Genomic DNA, 20946 nt, shown 5'->3' on the forward strand with positions numbered 1-20946 from the left:
TCGAGTTACAACTGTTTCGGGACGCTGATACGCGATTGAAATTCTGACGTCATTCCAGAAAGCAGACAGCTCTGATGATGAACACTGCGAGCATTATGTGACGCAGCCTGTCCGCTGCCAGAGGAAGCAGTATGTTTCAAATTCATAACGAACCCGCTCCCCAGATGTGCGTCGACGGCGCAACCGCTTGAAGGTGCCAAGGGTTCACGCACCCGCCCACGCGCATTAAAACTTTCAAAATAAAAGCCTTATAGAACAGCTCCTTCGAGTTTTTAAAAGCCCCGGTTCTCACAATATTGCACCGTTGTCCTGCTGAGGAAGTGCAGAGGCTGTAGTAAGATCAGATTTATGCTCGCATGAGAAGCAGACAGAGAAGCCGCACTGGTTTGCAACAAAAACCCAACATCTCTGCGTCCAACGCTCCATCTTCTGGCTGCAAACAGATCACAGCAGAGACAAGATTTCTATTTATTTAGGCCAAATATTCTAATTTGCAGCTCCCTGTTTTTTATTCTTGATTCTACTAGAGTAGCTTTACATGATTTGGCATTTAAAGTAGTCCTGATTTATCTTTGGGCCTTGGTGCAGCCCCTCAATTCACCCTAAGTCCGAAACAAGTTGTTTCAGCTCCGAAGCCCTTCAGCCATCTTTCTTCTGACTTGCTGCCCATTGAACAGCAGGTGGGGTGCGTCTGCTGGAGATGGTGCAAGTGATCTTTTTTAGTTATTAAACCAAAAGTCTAAACCAAGTTGCTGACAAACGCCATCATCATGGTGTGACAGGAGCTGTTAGCAGCTGCATTTACTCCTTGTTCTCCGTACAAATATGCTGATTTATAAAAGTGATGTGTAAAATTTGTGGATTGCCATGAATCAAAGTCAAAATGTGCTCTCATTTTGTTTGCTAGTTATAAGACATTTCCTGCTATCACTGGCTGCTTTATCATTCATTTTCTTCAGTCCTTGTACCCGAGCAGTTTCTGAAGAATGTTTTGTGCCCCAGTTCGTAGCAAAATATAAAACTTAAGACTTTTGCACAGTATTGCAGCTAAGATTTTTTTTTTTATTGCGATGACGCCGATTAAGCTGACGTCCCATGAGATGATAAAGGAAGAAGCTGCTTTCTGAGAAGCTTAAAGGTGCCGTTTCTTTCCTCGCTCTCACCATTGATGGTCACTGGTGCGGGAACCTTCTCACCTGTCAGAAAGTCGACCACGAGTTCTTCTGTTTTGGAGAGTTCCACCATGTCGCCATAGATTGGAGATGTCTCAAGTTGACCACTAGATGGAGTACTCTGCACTGTAAATAACTCAGTATGACTAAACGGTTCACAGGAGAAGCTCTGCTTGAATGTTGTCATTGAAACAAAGAATTCTGAACATGTAACAATGTAACAATGCATGAACTTCAGCTATATAATAAAAATGAACAGTAGGGCAGTCATTTTAGTTCATTTTTGCTCATTTTGTTTGGTTTACAATGGCAGTTTTTTTTTCAAACTCTCACACATGAATTGTCTTTTTTTTTTTTCTTTTTTATGTCCCACCAACACAAGAAGACCAAACACCAGCTGGTGTTGGTCTTCTTGTGTTGGAAATCCCTCCTGGCTTGCATGGAAAGATAAGTGGGCTTACATGGCACTGGGCGGAGCTGTTCTGTATAGTCCCTCTTGCATAACATGACATCTCCAATACCCGAGAGTGTGTAACAGCTTCTGCAGCGTAAACACTAAGCAGGGCTTCCCCTGCATGTCACTGCAAGTTCACAGCCTGCAGGTTCTCTGTGGGTGGACCATTTACCTGCACTTCATAAGAAAGGTGATCCATCTAATTGTGAGTACAGAAGAATCTGCCTGTGGGCCAAGGTCAGCTCTTCTCAGAACGTAGGAAGAGAACAGAAGGGCTTAAGATCTAGTAATCAGATCCCCGGTTGGGCAAGGAGGAGTGACACCTGCAAGCAGGAGACTTAACAAAGCTTTACTTCTGGGTACCTTTACAGCACACACAGCCCAAACTCTGCTGCAGTATAGATGAATCGGTGCTGCTGAGGTTTGTGGGATAATCAAAAACAGTATTTTCTTAGATACAAAGCTCCTTTTCTCCACTGCTATCTCCTCAATAGAAAAAAAATCTCATCTGCTGTTCTGCATTATGAACCAAAATAAAGCAAAGCTCTGTGTTTATCTTGACTCTGATTTTCTATCATTTGACCTGAACTGACTTGCTTGAAATGCACTGCATGACTTTGGTATATTAATCAGTTTTGACAAAAACATTAGACACAGCTTAATCAGAGAATCCACCAGCAGCCCTCAGACATTACTGAGATGAAAAAAACGGCACCGCGCCGGCTCACAGAACACCTGATGTGGTGTGCACATCCAGAAGGCCGTTCCAAAGGGTTTATCTGTGATAACTGATGATGATGATGATGATGATTTGGTAGACTTACTGGATGGATGGGTGGGTGGATGATTTTTTTTATACATCAAAATAAGTAGAAAAAAAATTACAATTAAAGATCAAATCACAGTACTGCAATTAATTAGGATAACATCAGCTTACATCACTAATGCATCCACCATCTTTGTATTTCCAGCTTCTTTAAAGGTAACAATACAGGGATCTACTGTCAAACAAAATATATGTTCAGTAGATGAAATATCCCCTCACACTGCATGCTAATCAGTTCATTAAACGGTTAAACAGAGTCTTCTTAACTTGTAAGGTTCTTAGTTTGCAGTCTGGCGGTAAGGAGGTGAAAGGCCTACCAGGCCAAAGTGTGGACTTATATAAACTCCTGGATGTGTCCAACCGACTGACAGGTGACAGGATGTGATGTATGCTGGTGAAGTGAGGCGGGGAAAGGTTTCAAACTCGTGATTTTAACAGAGAACTTCAAGGCTTGTTGCACTTCTTCTCGTGGCACTTAGACCCCAAAACTAAGAAGAAATGTTCAGACATTTCAATAGAACTCAGTGAACCAGCAGGAGGGGTCTCAATGGGTTTACACGACTGCCCTGCCTGCACGATTAGCTATGACATCACTCCCTGATCCCTGACAAAGAAAAAGGGGAGTTATGAGTAACGGATAAGATGGAAACATTTCTCAGGGCAGCCCATCATTCAACTAAGTTCATGTCTATTTTTCTATATAGTGCCAATTCAAAAGAACAGTCATCTCAAAGACATTTATAGGGCAAGGTAAAGACCCTACAATATTAGATCAGCAAGCACTTGGCAACAGTTCCGAGGAAGAACATCCATTTAGCAGGAAGAGACCTGCAGCAGAACCAGGCTCAGGGAGGTGCAGCCATCTGCTGCGACCGTCAAATGAACGAGGAGAATGTGGTGGGATTTACTGATTGGCTTGGCCCATACTACAGGTATCTGAGCCAGAGTTTATCTCAAGGACAGGAACAAAATGTCTCTCAAAACAGCCTTCTTAAGCATATTGAAGCAGTACAAGAGGAAACGTGACAGGTTTGGGAGCCTGGAGCGGGGCTTAAACGCTCTTGTTTAAAAGCCTTTTCAGCCATACAGGTTTGAAGGTATATGTGTCAGGTGGGATCTGAGGTGTGGCCCTTAAGTGCATTAGGGCTATATGTCCTTATGTAACCAAGCATACCAACCACAGAGCCTCCAACATACATCAGTTTTAGGTAATGAAACCAGTAAGCTCATATAAACGCAGTAAAAATAATAGTTATTTAAATGCTTCAGACATTTTGGGGAGCTTTCTGTGTGTGGATTTATGTTGTGTTCATCTTCATGTGGTAGCATGATGTTGACATCAGAGCTCTGAGGGGGCCATACCATCTGTTGCGGGATACAATAGCTTTTATGTGGTGGTTGTCATGCTGCAGGGTGAACGTGGGGACCATTCAGGGGCCTTTCTTTGAAGAGAATGAGGGCAACCCCAACCGTTTTATCTTGGCCACCAAAATCTCACCTAAAAAACATTTTTACCATAAGCACAAACTGATGTATAAACCCTGATTGTCTGAATCGGAAGCTTAACATTACAGTATTGTTGAGTCAGGGGGCGGGGCTTCGCAGATGCCCAGCCTTTTTTTTTTTTTTTTTTTTTTTTTTTACCGTCGTGAAACCCTCCGGTACTGCTCGGCGGACTCCGGATGACTTTTCTCGCAACAGTGCGGAAGGACCGCAGCTGTAACTGACGCAGGTCGGGGCACGCTGTGAGGACAGAGGTAACCGAGCCGTCTCCGCTACTTGTACCTGTATGTGTGGCATGTGACGGAGGGCGTGTAGTTACGCGAACGAACAGGAAAGCAGGTCGTCTGGAAAGACCTGTAGAAGGTATACGCGGAGCTCTCCGGTGGCTCCCGCTGCGACGGAGATGGAGCGGCTGTGCGGACCAAAGCTTCCCTTCTGGGTGAGTACGCTTCCCGTGTGCCCCGGTGGTTTGTCACGAACGTCCGAGGGTGCTGCAGAATACTCCGCTGGCCCCCGTGTGTAGTTCGCGTACTACACGACAGTGTTGTACAATGTTATGGCACCTGCCGCTCTTTCAGTCGCAGCGATCTATAAATAGGCCTTTCCCACTTAATAGCATTTACAGTGTTAACAAGCTCACAGTTAATGACACGATGAACTGCGTGTTTTCGGTTTAGAGAAGTCGGTCGCTAATGAAAAAAGAACCATTGATATCTGTCAACTTCTGCTGCACGTTAGTTTTATAGTTCTTGTGGCGGTCCTCTGGTCTTTAAACGCCTCTCAGATCTGGGAATATTAAAAGTGGTAAAACGCAGCAGCGATAACAATATCACAGAGTGGGTCAGAGCTGATAAATGCCTGTTACTTCAGCCCCACTGGAATAAAGGTAGAATAAACTCGCACCTAACCAGGAACACAAATCATATTCCCATTGGGAATATTTTGGAGACGACTTTTTTTTTTTTCCCTGCAGTTGATGACGTGCACTGAGGTATCCGGGGTCACGTTCACTGTAACGTACAAATGTAGGTTTAATTTTGGATGCTGTTGATCTATTAGTGCCATAAAACATCATATCGGCTCAGCCCTCCCTTTAATATTGGGAATACAAACACTGGCTACAGGGAGTGATTACTAGAATTTGGTATTAATGTCAGGATCTGTTTGGGGAAGTCTGTTTAAAGAAGTGTCATTGTGGCAAATCAGTGTTTCTCAAGGTGGGTGTGGGTAACAAAGAGAGAAGAAAAAAATATATATATATATCCTGCCCTCGTGGAGGTTATAATGTTCAGTTCACCACCGACTGCAGACTCCAAAATAACCACATTGCAAAGTAACTTGGAGGCACGCTCAGCCTCTAACACTAGATTTGTCTGTATGCCATATGTCGGCATGTGCCTCATAGTTAGAGTCTGCTCTGCTTTGTGCTCCATTGCTTATCACAGCTTTTATGTGACTCAAAGAACATTTGCTTCCATTTTACGGTTTGGCCTCACATTGTTGACCACTGTAAGCGTCCTTCAGGCTCACACAGATAAATATTATTCTATTTTTTGGGGTTGTTGTCTGGCTGTTTAGTGTGGACGTTTACCAGTTATCATTAAACGGTGAAAAAAGAAGAGCAGCTTGCTGAGCACCAGGTGCAGGTGGTGGTGGTTAGATCAGATGTGCTGCACACACAGGAGAATCATGGAAAGCCAAAGGTGACTGCAGCAGTCATTGCTTCATGAACCCTTTCATGCATAGTGGTCACTACAGTGGACGGCTGTTCGAAGCTGTTCTCTTGTATATGCCTGTGTTTTGTTGTTATAGTTGCACATCAGTCAACACAGTGGATGCTTGTGCATCATCCCATACAGCGCTACCGATTGGCCAGTCATGGGGAGTTGCTTTTTTTTATTTTTATTTGTTATTTGAATGTAATTAACAGAATCAGGATTAGTGAATATCAGCAGTAGTGACAGTCGATCTGAGGATGCAGTATCATTTTCTGTTACTGGTGTGTTAAATACACATTTCTCTGGCTGAAAAGTCAAATGCACGGCGTCCAGCTGAGTGGACATATTTGTAACTCCATGAAAAATAGGTTCATAAACAAAATTTTAATTGCATTTATTTTTCTTGCCTGAAGAGAAATAAAAACATTCAGAAAAAAAACCCAAACTTGACTAAGGTTCTCATAATTCACGCATGCTATTTGTTAACTTTGTAACAAATATTAAGCCTAATTAATTAACTTGTTACTAAACCTTTTTATCAGAGCTTTGCTGTGGTCCACTGAGACTGAACCAGGGGTAAATTTGTGGGGCCTAAACCTAAAAAAAGCCCTAAACTGTGATCTTTACAGGTGCGTGTAACACCTGAATGACTGAAGAAGACGCAGATTGTCTTGTCTTTTCTCCTGTGGGGTCTTCTGAAGTTCAGGAAGGATTCATCACACAAGTGCCAAACTGTGCCTGAGACCTGCATCTGCTTCGATCTTGTTCTTGAGGCCATCTGAGGTGGCTTAAGCTTTTTGCTGCTGTCCGCTTTAAATAGACCGATGGCAGTAGTAATCCCCCAGCACAATGCAAGTTAGGTTAAATACTAAAGCCCCCTTCACACATAAAGCCATTCGCTTGTGTCTGTGCTTCTGTAGGTAACCATTTAATAATTTGTCACCATGTGGGATCCTTCTCTTCCAGGAGGAAGTCGTTTCAGCCGTGACAGTGAGTTAATTTGGTAACCGTCCACCTGTTAGTCGCCACTTTGATGCTTTCCTGTGTGGGATGATCCTCAGCACTTGGGAACCTCACTGTTTGCACAAGGTGTAACATTCACCTTTTCCCTCCTGCTGACAGCTCAAACAAGGTTGTAGTAAAATCAGCGTTTGCGTTGCTCGCGTCCTTCTCGGTTGATTTATGAATCAGCCCTTGTGTGAATGAGCTTGTACACAGTATTTATTAAAAGAGCTTTTGAAGTCCCACGCAGGGCAAGTTTTTGCTTTGAAACTACAAACCGAAGATGTGGATGGGAAAGAGGAAGCTTTGATGTTCGGCTCTGGCCTGTTTGCTTTTATGATAAAGTCCCCGTGTTTGACAGGACTGCCAGTGTGACTTTGGGGAGGCTATTTATAATGCTGCTACTGTGGTAAATCACTGTGAAGATACATTAGAGAAAATCGGCAGTGAGTCGTGTGCTGAGTGTTTAATGTAGTAATTGTGGTTTCTGAATATTTGTAAAGACAAAGAAAAAATGGGTTCTGTGTAAGAAAATTAGCTGCACTCCTACTTTTTGATATTAGATATTTTCTAAATGAGTCATTTGGTCTATAATATTAAAAAAATCATAAATGTCTATCACAAATTTCCCAAAGCTTAAAAATTTTAACAGTTTCAGAGCATAAAGATTTTTACTGTTTCCCATAAAAGACAACAGAAGACGAATCGAGGTCCGGTGTATCTTTGCTTATATTGGTAAATAGACTGTAGTGCACAGGATTTATGAAGGGCTTATATATAAAATGAAGAAATGTATCTACATTATAATCAATCCAGTCCTTTTTGGCTACTCTTCATTGAACTGTAAAGTTATATTTGTTGTAATTTCTGCAGCCTTCTTGGCACATCTCTTGGGGAAAAAAGACATTTTTAATGTCAAAGTCAGTAAGTTGGCAGCACTGGCCGCTGGTGTTGCATATCTCTGTATTACAGGGTGTACTCTGCCTCCCGCCCTGCGACAGCTGCGATAGGCTCCAGCCCTCCTGTGATACTGAAAAAGATAAGCAGAAGAGGATGGATGGGTGGATTTTTATTAGTGCAACAATACAATGTTTTAATAGATAGGAAAGAGTATATTTGATACCAAGATCTACAGAATTTTTTAACACCAGGATGTTTCACCAGGTGAAATTAAAAAAGATCAACATTTTCTTTGTACCCTTTTTTTTTTGGGGGGGGGTGGGGGGGGGGGTCTGAAAAAGAGTACGCTTTGGAAAATGTTGATAATTGTGAATGACCCCTCACTCCACACGCCTGCACAGACAGCAGGTAGACATTTCTTCGATTGCATGGTTATATGTCAGTTTACTTTGACACAGCTGACATTAAAGTGCTGTAGAATGGTGCTGCTTAGCACACCTGTCACCTGCTTACTTTCCATCTCATTTGTTTATATCGTCCCATCACCGGGGAGGATTGGGGGGTGGGCGCGTCTGTCAGAGCTGCAGCCCCTGTTAGTGGCCGGTGGTGCTGTAACATCTTTGAACTAACAGGTAGTTTGTAGACTGCCATCTCTGTTTCCCCTCGCAAGAGCAGCAAAATTTAAATATCTAATCAACTAGTATTGTGCATACTTTATGGCATACTTAAAGGATCAATAATCAGCTGGAGCACCACTGAGTAGACAGACTCTAACTCCAGACTTGTTGAGCTCAGCATAGAAGCAAATAAACCAGTTCTCCACCTGTTGCAGGTTACGGTTTGCCTCGCCCACCACTCGTCACTTGCAGTCTGTGACGGTGGAGCTGGAGAATTTCTGGAGAAGCGGCTGAATTAATTTTGGGGGTCACCACAAAAATGATCTGAGCAGATAGCTGAAAGAACGGGAAATTTGCTTAGATGGATTTAAAAAAAAAAAAAAAAAAAAAAAAGCTAAAATGAGTTGCAAAATAATCTTGGGTGGTCCGCCCAAGTGAAGTCTGTGCGTGGGAAACGCTGCAGTTTCCCTCAGTTCAAAGTATATTAAATAAAAGAAATACCAGAGCATGGTCAGCAGTGGCACCAATAATTCATTCAGTGTGACGAAACTCTTTCCTTTTCTGCCTCACTTCACTTTAATAAAACATAGGTCAGTTTTATTAAAGTGCTCATCAAAGCTGAGGCTGTGCGGGTCAAAATGTGCATGTAATGATTATTGCGCTATTGTCACCCTAATGTGAAATCTGCCAGAATGAAGACATCTCCACATTTTACCACGTTTTCATCAAAGAGGGTGTAGCAGAAGCAGGCAGAATGCGTGGCGTGCAGTGCGCACATTATCGGACTGATCCAAAGCCTATTTATCAGCGGCTTTATATACCAGCAATTCAAACTGTCAGCATCAGCTTGGATTACAGTTGAGTGCTGTGGGGAAGAGCAGCTGTGCAGGAGGAACAGGGAGTTCTCAAAGACTGTAAACTGTTTGGTAAGGCTGGAATAGTTTCTTATCTGTGGCTGTTTTCAGAGGTTGGATACTGTGTAGCTGCAGCTGAATTGAAATTGAAAAAGAGGAAGTTCATGTAGTGAAAAACCCATGATGACAGGGTTTGATGGGAAGATGTCAAATGTTTGAGATTGAAATCCCTGTCACACCCACAGACTGTAGCACCGAAGCAACTTGAGGTCACTGTTGTGGTTGTGCACTATATATTAAATTGAAGTGAATAGGGAAATGAGAGAACTGAATTTGAGGTGGTGAGTCAGCAGGCAGCGCTTTAGAACAAGTACATTTGCTGTGTCTGCACAAGTCAAACATATACTTTTTTCTCCTTTATTATTTGCTCCTGTCTGTAAAATAAATGTTCATCAGTAACTGCACCTAAAAACTGGCCTGCAGCAGGCTTTGAGTCAGTGTGTGCCATTGATACAGTGACTCCTCTCTAGAAGAAAAAAATAATCCTGTCCCTGTGTGCTGCCTGAACTGTAACAGCATGTAACCTGGCATTTTACATCATTAAAACACTTTTTAGTAAAGTCTGCAGAGAGTTCAGTAAGTGTGTATCATTAGCTGCCCGTTATTTACCAGCCTTTGAGAGCTGTATAGCGGTGCAGAGATGACCGCTGTTACAGTAGTAACCAACAGTTCAAAATTACATCCCATTAGTGTTTAATCACCTTAAGTGCAATCTTTGGACCAGCCTGTCTTCCGTTAAGCCATGTTGCCTGTGCAGTTCTGTCTGCCACCGACTGCGCAGCTGAAACAGAAATGCAGCCAGACGTAACCTTTCAAAGGAAACAGGAGTGATACAAACTGAAAAGCAACTGCAGGTCATTATGACTGAGTTCTAACAGGCCTGTGAAATTCAGAACCATTGCCTTTAACCTAAATGACCTGCTGAGCCAAGATAGAGGAGTTGAAGTATCTCAGGGTGTTGTTCACAAGTGAAGGCCAATGGTTATAATATAGGACTTTTCCCTACTTGAGCACTCAAAGCACTTTTATAGAACATCTCTTATTCATCCATTTACACACATTCATACGAGCACTTCTTTCTACGTCTAAGTGCTTTCTATCTAACTTTCACACACATTCACTCTCCAGTGGATGCATCAGTAAACCATATCAGTATTTCCTGTATGCAGACTGAAGCAGCTAGGGATCGAACCGCCAACCTTCTGATTACTCTGCCTCAAAAACTGAGCGTGGGCTCAGCCTTAAAGCTAGGGTGACACACTCGGTCATTTAGGAGGGACTCAGAGTAGAGCCACTACTCCTCTGCATCAGAAAGTTGAGACAGTTGAGGTGTTTCAGACATCTGACTAGGTTGAGGTGTTTTGTTTGTCCAACTGGGAGAAGAACCCCGGGCACACTCAGGACACGCTGGCTTGGGAATGCGTTGATGCCCCCCTGGAAGAGCTGACACCAAAGTGTATGTGGCAACATGTTTCTACATTTTTTACTTTTGGAACAGTCTGAGGAAAGATGGTATCCTCAGCTGATTTGCTGCTTGCTATTTAATAGTGTCCTTGCTATTATTTTAAACGTTTAATTTGGAGAGTTGCAGCACTGAGTTGGGATTATTTCTGCTAGATTGGCCTGAAGCAAAATCTTCCAACTTATCATCACTATCAAGTAGTTTCTTCAAAATAGATGTTGATCTGGTCTTTGAGACGCTGCTGCCCGACACAGTGGACCAGGGGAAGTTGTCTGTTGGCATTTGAATTTTTTTTTTCTTTGGTTTTCTTGGAAACGTCTAAGATCAGTTCCCGTATTGACACCCAAGTGTAAGTTCTAATGGGTACTCTCCTACTCCACTGGACTACCATATTCTTAACGTTGTCCGTTTTCACAGAAAATCCCCACATGCGGTGTCTACTTCCTGAACTGAGAGATTGCTAACCCAGCAAAAGTCGGGAATTGAGAGTTGTGAAATATCTTCATTTTCAGCTCGGAATGAGAGCGGGAGGTCACGGCCTTGTGATAAAATGTTTTAATAAACACCGGTCTCTATGGGAACTCACAACATCAGAGTTACACTGTATCAACTCGCTCTTTAGAAATTTCAGTCTGAAACCAGACTTTTCAGCCGGCTGCTCTGTGATGTATCCTTCTACAGTTTGTTGCAGTTTTTTTTGAAGGCTTTTTATTTCCAAGTTATGCTGCAGATCTCTAAAGTGTGATCTTTTGTCTGCTACAAATGGGAACATCTATACTATAATCTGCATTTAAGGAATTTCAGCAGTGCCCACTAAACTATGAAGAACAGAGATCCATGGCCAACAGGCTAATGCTTCCCATATTTTGGTGGAAGCAAACATAGCCAGCAGTAGATCCTGTCCCCCTGCAGTCTTTTACTGTCATCAGCCTCCCATTCACACCACTGGACAGCTTTTCAGTATAACAGAGACCAGATGGAGAGCCGGCTGCAGCTGATTTTCCTCAAACCTCTAAATACACTAGAAAGCATAAGCCTGGCAACCTTTGAACGGTCTTGACTGATTTATTAACGCAGGCAGTGTTGAGCATTTAGATGTGTAGATTGATTTAGCTCCTCTGCAAACACTGTTACAGTGTTACTAATTACCTTTCTGTAGCTTTCTGTACTCTTATGTACAGTACTAAACCACATACAATTAAAGTATGAAACTAGATCCACAAAATTATATTTACAGTCATTAGCAACAAACAAAGGTTAGTTAAACAGAGGCTTATTGCATTTGCTGAGTGTAATTTTTACCTCCCCAAGGCAAGGTGTGCCAATCTGTGTCTATACACAATTGAAGTGACATTTCATAGCAGCAGAAAAACATGCTGATAGCCAATATGGGATTTCATATTGTGGAAAATACATTTGTTTGCTTTAATGCCAAATATTTGATCAGAACTAATTCCAACTGCTGGTTAGCTGAGATCACCATTGAAAAAAATTGAGCCAATTTGTTACCATTTGATATCTTGTTTTTTAACACAATATGGAAACAGCCAGGCTAGCTTTTTCACAATTTTAGCCTTTGTGCTAAGCTATGCAAACAACAGCTTTACAGGTACAGATATCTGAGCTTTCCACCACGACATGAGCATGCACCATTTTGCTGCAAAGCTTTTTCTGCAAATGAAAAAACGGCAGTTTAATTAAAGTGGGGTGTAAAATTAAAGGCTGAAGCTAAAATGCATGTGGTTGTGTCTGAAAATTGCACCGTGTCAAAAGAAGGCCTACGATTGTGTTGCTTTGGGCATGTTCCTGCAGGTACTGATAAGAGGAGCGTGTTGGATTCTTGAGCCTTTATTGCAGGAGATAACAGTGCTTCTGTGCATCTCTGGGATTTTCCTCATCAGGCTTGCTGGAATAGATGAATACTAAACCATGTGGTGTAAAACAGTGAACGTATGTAGCAAATATTAAATAAACTTGAGCTTCACTAGTGTTAATAAATGTGCATAATGCATAACCTACACTGTAACCTATAGTTAAAAAAAAAAAAAAAACTATTTGTGTCTTTGCTCCATTACTTGTTAGACTAAAACTCTTAAAACAGTATTTACTGAATAAACTGCTGCTGTACTCTTATAATACATCAAACATCAGACTGTTTTGATCCAAATGGGGGAACAGTCATTTTCTATAGTTAAATGTTGTGCTGCAATATTCATTTTCTGGCATCTAGACAGATTTTTTAAGCAGAAGTTGAATTACTGTATCGTGATTGAAGGGGTTATGCATCATTCATTGTTGCATATCAGGAGTTAAAGGGTTTTAAAGATCCAGAAAGATCGATAAGTTGTGGTACTTTCTTTATTGCAGTTAAATTGACCCTCAATTCATAATTTATTAATAGTTATTTTCCAGTGCAGATTTAAGTGATGTTCATTTGACATCTTTTCATTTTAGTGTTTTTCTCAGTCTAGAATCAGTTCTAGTACAAACCATGTGGGACTCACTCTAAATTAGGTTTTACCAGGTTCATTTTGACGTGGTGCCAGTCAACTATTCTCTGTAATGCTCACTTATAGCAAAGGCCTTAATCATCCTGCGACATGAAATGGTTAAAAAAAGGTTCATTTCAGTCTTCTCACACCTTTGAGGCTGCTGACCACATGTTTGTCTCATATACAGTCACTGCAAGGTCAGGGGGCAGACGGGGGCAGATGGGGGCATGTAATAGACTGACTGCATCACCATACTGAGTCATCTTAAAAGCTCAGACCACAGGAGCACGCAGTGCAGCATGTTTAAACAATTTCAACGGCAAGTCACGGCGATCAAAAGAGCCACTCTGACTCACGGTTGTGTTCTCCATCGAACTACCATTTGACAGATGATGTGGAGGGAAGTCGGAGATTGCATCTGTGCCCTTTGTGGTCAAAGTGAAACAGCTGATTGTTTAGTTTGGCTTCTGCAAAGAGACCTTCAACGATTTTGCAGGCTCACAGTCCGCCGTGCTGCTTTCCTGTTCAGGTACAACAAACATATTTTTTTTCCTTTCCCCGGGCCCTCCACAGCTGAATGCAATAACTGTTCCGACTAATAAATCAAACATGACAAGCTGACCAGAATGGAAGATTAATGGCTTTGTTAAAGGCTCCTTGGGTAGCGTACAGGCAGCGAGAGCACTGAAAGGTGTGTTGGATTGAATTAGTCCATAAATGGATATCATTTCATCCTTCACTGTTTTGTGCTTAGGAAGGAAACATGCAGGAACTAGATATACAGCCTGCGTTGGCAGTGGGTGATACCAGTGTGGGCCCATTATGTGGCAGCTGAAGCTCAGACCTCTGTTCTCTCTGCTTGACCTCAGTTAAAGGTTCTCTGATACGTTTTTGCTCTCGTTCACTTATTTTGGGTCATGCTGAACACTGAGTCTGATTTGGCCTTTCTAAGAAATGAAAAGTAGGATTTACAGAACATTCTGACTTCTGATTAACTAGTGTGATTGACACGCACAATGACACTTTATTCTTCTTGGTGGTTTTACTCTAAGTTAACGTATTTCCTGATGTGATGAGAGTGCAGCTTTGATTACCATCTCAAGCTGATGCACCAGAATGTTTAAGTCAAATGTTGCTATTAAATCTGTCCCGGCTCTTATTGCTCAGCGGGATCGTTATTACCGCCTCGTGGTGGTGAGACTCACGAGGGAGTTTAGCACTTAGTCTGGTTCATCTATTAATAATGTGTCTCAGCCTCCCTTCTTTTCATTGTGAAAAGATCCTCCTGCCCAGCTCTTCTTTTGTCGAAGTCTCAGGATTCAGGTCTTCAGTGTGGAGACGGAAACCTTGAAGTCTAGACAGCCTGTGTTTAGTACCAGCTGCAGTGTGTCGAAGGATTGTCTCCCCCTTTTATGAGAATCATCAGCAAAAAATGTTTCTGCAGCGTAATGATGATGATCACCTCTGCTGCTTTTTGGAAAAAATACTGCAGGATCGAAGCCTCCGGTTTTTCTTCAGGCTTCTAGAATAGATTTTCATTCTTTTCATGTATTTCTTCACCGCTCTGTTTATGAATTGATGACTCATTTTTCAAGCCTCTACAAGCACTTTAAAAGTTACAAAAGCCCAGGACTTAAACAGTTAGCAGCAGAAACCCGTCTATGTGTCAGATATGCTAGAAGGGCAGTTTATTATTCAGGGACAAAAGAAACGCTTACAAGTCAAAGCTTTTAGTCATAAAATGTCCTTTTTAGTAAGTTCTTAGTTTTAGTAGAACAGTAAGAAATAATGCTCACATCTGTGATATTCAGTCCCTTTGTGATGATGATGATGATGTGAATTAATAACAGCAGAGAAACCATGGTGTTCACTCAGTACCTGTTCCACTGTGTGCACTGTGCAGTGGTGATATCTGCTTTCCAGTTAACGTTTGCCGCGCTGCTGTGAATGAAACCAGGATGTGCTTTACATGCTACAACGTGAACACAAATAACGTGCTGTCGTGCTGCTCGTGGTTGACCTGAAGGAAGGAGAAATGGAGGCACGGAGGACATATCAGCATGCTGTGTCCTGTACACATTTGCAATGCAAATACTGCGTTCAGTACTATGCCTCCATGTGTCAGGTTAACGTGAATGGATCATTACTGTGATAACGCTACAGACACGAGACGGTTCTGTTAGCTCAAAGTTAGGATGGAAACAGCAGCTAGTTGACTTCTCATTAATTACCATAACATACTTTATCTTCCCCGTATCATGTTCACAAAAAGTGAAGTTTAAAAATGACAGCGTGTACCTTTACACACAGTTATGGTATCGACTGGATTGGATGCACCAAGAAATGTAGCAAATATAGTGCCATTGAAACCCAGTCACAGTCACCTAGCAAACCCCTGCTAGCTAAGCCTACAGCATATGTCAGGGGGGGGGTCAAAGTCAATCCCAGGATGGGCCAAAATTGAAAACACAGTCTAAGTCACAGGCCGACCACGATTAGCCTTTATTGAACATCTAAAATTTAAAATATTTTAATCAGCAATGTGAATTTGAATGGCCAGAATTCAGAAACTTCCACTCACTAGGAAAAATGTGTATTCCCCCACCAGTTGGTTGCTGGCTATCATTGGGTGACATTGGTCACAAAGGGGTAGCTGTGCCAAAAATCTCCTTGTGATTACTTTTTTGCTAGTAGATTACCTTGCCCACCCATAGTTTGCATGGAAGATGACAACTTGTCTGCAAACAGTTGCTAACTAACTACAGAGCAGTAGGGAAACTTGAAAAAAGGCTTAGCGAGTAGTTTGTAGACAAATCTGTGCAACCACAGTCTGCCTTTAGGCCTGCGTGACTCAGGCTTTAGCTATCGATCTCACAGAGTGCCAGATGGTTGCAAACTGGTCTGTAGACCTGAAAAAGAAGGTTGCAATGAGGAGTTTGAGGTTTACGTTGACTCCTATGATTAAGCGTATTAAACATAGCAGTTTGTTATCGTGATGATAATGTACTGAAGTAAATGTGTAAAATACAGTTCATTGTTTTGGCTTGTGGATTTGATCATCCTGTTTGGACTTTGAAATAGAATAAAAATCCTGTGGATGATATATTTGTAGTCTGAGTGTTTATTCAGTTTTCTGCCATTACAGCTAAAGTGTGTACATTTTTGCTGGCAAAACTGCAAACGCACACTGTGTGAGGAACTTAGGTTTAAAAACAACAAGGTCAGAAGGCCCTCGCTCACAGTCGGGGAAATCTTTGGCGTAAAGAAGATTAATGGAGCCGCTGGTTTCACTGCACGCTCGTGAGCAGTGTGAAGGTCATCTGAAGTAGAGAGGGACATTTTACTGCTACACACACACACACACACACACACACACACACACACACACACACACACACACACACACACACACACACACACACAGTGTGACTCCACCACATTTAGCCATGCAGATGGGTGCGGTAATGTATGGAGAGTGGTTGGAGGCTGGCAGCTGTGTTTATCTTGGTTCGATCTGTGGGTGGGCCTTCAGCCGTGTTTGAGCACGATAACCGCTGTGTCGGGGTTAAGTCTCCGTGTTTCACCGTGACTCATCTTTACTGTAACGAGCTCCTCCGGATGTCCTGTGGGATGCTCGGTTATTGTTCTTCAGCTGCAAAATAAGTGAACCGTTTATCTTTAACACCTGTTGGTGAAGGTTTTAATATTAACGTGTTATCGCAAATGGTGCTCGCATTAAATGAGTTTAAGCGTCAGTGGTACTAAGGCTCACGCAGGTCGACTCTGCACCGCTCACTGGCACATTTAGAGCCATCTGACACAGTCTGATTATTAAGGAATGTGATTAAACACTATTTTAAATACCTCCAGGTGCAGCTTTTTTATTTGCATATACACAATGCCAGATTAGTTTCCCAAGATACAGCCCATAAGTAAATTTTGTATAAGGAAATAATGTTACTGGAAAATGTTCAATGTTTTAAGTCTTACAGCCTTTTTTTATCTACCTAACCAAACACTAACAGGCACACAGCACTCACGTGCAGCCTTGAACATCTCTACAGAGAATAAAGAGAGGCAAAATAAGTTCCTTTAAGTAAGTAACCGCTGGCTATAGGAATGTTGTCAGGCTGTTGTTGCTCTGCCCTTTTAATGTTAGTGGTGTCTTTAAAAGCTGGTGAAATTCATAGATCTTCAGCACATATTTCCTGCACCCGTTTGCAGATATGGGCAGATGTTCACAACAGGTTTACTGAATTTTTAGTTTAGGGAAAATTGTGCGTTGATATTCGGAGGGTGGTGGAGGTCGGGTTCTAGCATGTAGCATTTAGACAGGGCCTCAGCTTGGGGCTTTTCAGTGTGTGAACTAAACCACTGTTCTTTTCTCCTGGGTCTGCAGGTAGCCAATCAGACATTCAGTTCAAGTCGGCCGGACCTCACGGAGTGTTTCCAGCTGTCTGTCCTGTCATGGGTGCAGTGCATCTACCTGTGGGCCGTCAGCCCCATCTACATCTTCTGTCTCAAGAAGAACAACAAAGGTTACATCATGATGTCAGTTTTGAACAGGTTCAAGACGGTGAGAGGGCACTTCATACACTTTTGTGTTTTTTGTAGTTTATTTTGCTTCAGTTTAAGCTAATATCAGAAAGTACACACTATACTGTCGAGCTCCATATTTTTATACTGCGACTTTGCTAGAGTAGCTTTGCATGATTCACAGTTCAAAATAATCTTCATTAACCTTAGACACGCCCACTGGACGACTGTCTGAAATAAGTCGTTTTAGCTTCATTCGCTTTATACTCACTTTTGTCTGATTGGCTGCCCCACAGCAGGTGGGTGTGGCTTCTCTGCTCACAACCAGATAACATATGAAGATTGATGACTTCATGAATATTTAGGAAAAGGAAGAACGCAGCATTTTGAGCAGCCTGCTAAACACATGCATCAAAACGCAGACAGACATGAGAGAAGAATAAACAAATATATTACTCAGTATGTTAATATCACTTGTTTCATTCATAATTTTTATTAAAAAAAAACTGTAGATTATGTAGGTCTGAAACTGCAGGAATACTAACCAAAAGTATCTTCTGAACAGACAAACTGCAATATGTTTGAGATTTCGCAACATCTTTTATGGAGCCATATCTATAAAATAAAAGCCTAAGAGCCCAATATTGAACCTTGTGGGATTCCACATTTTTCTTTCATATATTTACTGCCTATAAACTGTACATCATCTGAACTTATTTAAATAACTACTCAATTATCTGTGATCCATTTCTCATATATGGTATAACCATAGTTTATAGAGTAAGATGTCATGTTCTGTGAATGAATATGTGTTTGATTTGTAGTAGTGTACTCCACAGTATGGTTATGCTAGTAGATATACAATATCAGTAACTAAGCACTTTGTTTCTGTTTGAGATTGTTTTACATAGGCAGTTGGATGATTTTTCAATTAAAAAAATGTTCTCATATCATTTATATCCTTGACCAACAAAGAGTCTGTAGAACCTGCAGCCTAAATAAACATTGGTATTACTACTCTGAAGAACAAGCGCAGGACTGGCCAAAAATAATCTTCTCCTCATATTTTGACGGCTTTGCTGTCTTTATCTTATTCCTTTGTTTTTATAGAATCCAGTGTCTGTTTTCTGTCCTCCTTCACTTTCCCGCTCTGCTCTCAGGTGTTCGGCTTTCTGCTGTGGATTGTGTGCTGGACAGATCTTTTCTACACATTACACGAGGGTAACCGGCCGCCCATCTACTACGTCACCCCACTCGTGCTCGGCATGACCATGGTGAGGATCGTGGGTTTTTTAGAAATCATTTTACAAGTCATAGTGAAAGCAACATTGATAAAGGACGTATATTTTTCCTTTGGAATTATACAAATCAGCCCATGTTTTCTTTTTTTGTTTTTTTTACATATTCAAATACAGATTGATATAGAGCACACAGAGAGATTAATATCTGAGTGATAAGAGTCACAGAGGCTGGTCTGTAAGAGTGCCAGCAGGTATTGTGCATGTGTTTTTGGATAAATTTAAATGGTAACATAAGCAGTCGCCTTACCGAATGCTCCAGAGAAGCTTTTCAGAAAATTAAAGCTCACATTTTACACCAATAACCAGTTACAGGCAGTTAATGTGTGATCAGAGTCCTTGTTCATATTCACATGCACATACACACACACAGATATATAGCGTCCTCTAAGCCCGTGTAACTCAGCTGTGAAAGGCACAGCAAAAATAAGGCAGTTCTGAATAAACAGCGAGGGCCACGGACACACGTGGAGGAGCTGGTATAACAGTATGCATCAGTAATTTGGGATGAGTAAACACGATACAAAGCAGAGGGAAGCCTCAGAAACCTTTTAATCATCTTAAATACAGTTTGGGCTTTGAATAAGAAAACAAAAGAGGAAAAGATGGCAAACTGTGCGTTACTGTCTGTTTTCTGCTGTCAGTCCGTAGGCCAAAGGGAAATCATGTGGTAAGCATTTTGTCAGGAAGTCCAGAGGCGTCAGCATTTCAGCTGTTTATTTTTTGATATCCTGAAGTAACAAGAGGTATGAAACATTCCTGTATCACGTTCCTTCAGCAGCATGGATCCGCAGTTACTGCAGAACACAAACGTTACTCAGTTTGATACATTTAAGACAGAACGCCACCGTAAAGACTGTAAAAGAAATAAAAAATAAATCCAAAGCTATGCTTTTGCTTCTCACACTGATATTCTAGTTTGGGTTGAAATCACAGATTTTCTCTATATTGTTCATGGAAGTGCAGTGTTAACAAAATGCTTGAAGATTCATAGCTGATATCGCCCCATCCTAGCAGCACTTATCATGCTTCAACTTTTTTCAGCTTGCAGTCACAGAAACTTTAGAAGCAGGAAACGATACAGGAGCTGCTTTTATAGGTGCAGAGTGATTTTATTTGAAGCGCTGCCTCATCAGAAGAGAACAGAAAAACCCATAAAAATGCCATAAAAGCAGCATCAGCTTCAAATTCTGATTATCTGAATTGCTGCCAGGGCTGCAACTAATGCCTGTTTTGATAGTCGATTAGTCATCTATTGAAACGATTAGTCAACTAATCGGATTATGAATCAACTAATTGTGAAATGGCACTTATTTAGCTGTCAGCTCTTACATTTAGCATAAGGGTATTTAAACACACGGAAGATGGATACTTTCAAAAATTTTAATCAGGTTGGCTGCTGATATAAATTTAATGGTCCATTTTTCCAACTGTAAAAAAAAAAAAAAAAAAAAATTATATAATTTTTTTTTTTTAATCGAGGGTGAAATTGTCCCAAACTTTGGATCGTTTAGCACGCCGTTTTGTTTCACCAGTAGCCGCCATGACTAAAACATGCCGCTGAATGCTATTGCGCATGTGTGAAGCTCGCCAGAGATAGAAGGACAGGAAGATGTCTCACTCCGTTTAAAAAAGAAAATCATCAGTAATAAAAAACAACTATTAACAACAATTAAATTTGTCATCAGCTATTTTTATTGTCGATTATTGTTGACAGTGTCGACTAATCGTTGCAGCCCTAATTGCTACAAATAATTAGTTCTAGTTTTAATCAGAAAATGGACAAAAACTGATAAAAGATGGACTGTGAGATCGCCAACTGAGTTCTAGACTTAAAGTTTCAGTAATGACGGCTTAGTGCCATCGTGTGCGGTGTTTGGAGCCAGGTTTGGTTAGCTGCTTCCATAAACTGTGCAGGTGCAGCACACAGACACACATACCTGCTAAGCACGTGTGCCAAATGACAGACTAACAAAATGCTAGAATTTCACTCACCACAGACTTCTTTGGTTTACGCTGCTGCAGGCTCTGTTGATGCTCCGGAAAGCACCA

At 41.5% G+C, this 20946-nt stretch overlaps 1 protein-coding gene across 1 annotated transcript in view; it reads left to right on the forward strand.

Moving 5' to 3' along the window:
- The first annotated feature begins 4111 nt into the window (after positions 1 to 4111).
- The window catches only part of abcc3 (ATP-binding cassette, sub-family C (CFTR/MRP), member 3), a 48740-nt gene continuing 31905 nt past the window's right edge, over positions 4112 to 20946 (forward strand). Inside the window, 3 exon segments of the mRNA XM_030754814.1 lie at positions 4112 to 4394; positions 17460 to 17636; positions 18757 to 18870. Coding sequence (XP_030610674.1) covers positions 4359 to 4394; positions 17460 to 17636; positions 18757 to 18870 — 327 coding nt within the window. The 5' untranslated portion in view covers positions 4112 to 4358.

The sequence above is a fragment of the Archocentrus centrarchus genome, chromosome 19 (assembly GCF_007364275.1).
Source record: "Archocentrus centrarchus isolate MPI-CPG fArcCen1 chromosome 19, fArcCen1, whole genome shotgun sequence".
Taxonomy (NCBI): Eukaryota; Metazoa; Chordata; class Actinopteri; order Cichliformes; family Cichlidae; genus Archocentrus; species Archocentrus centrarchus.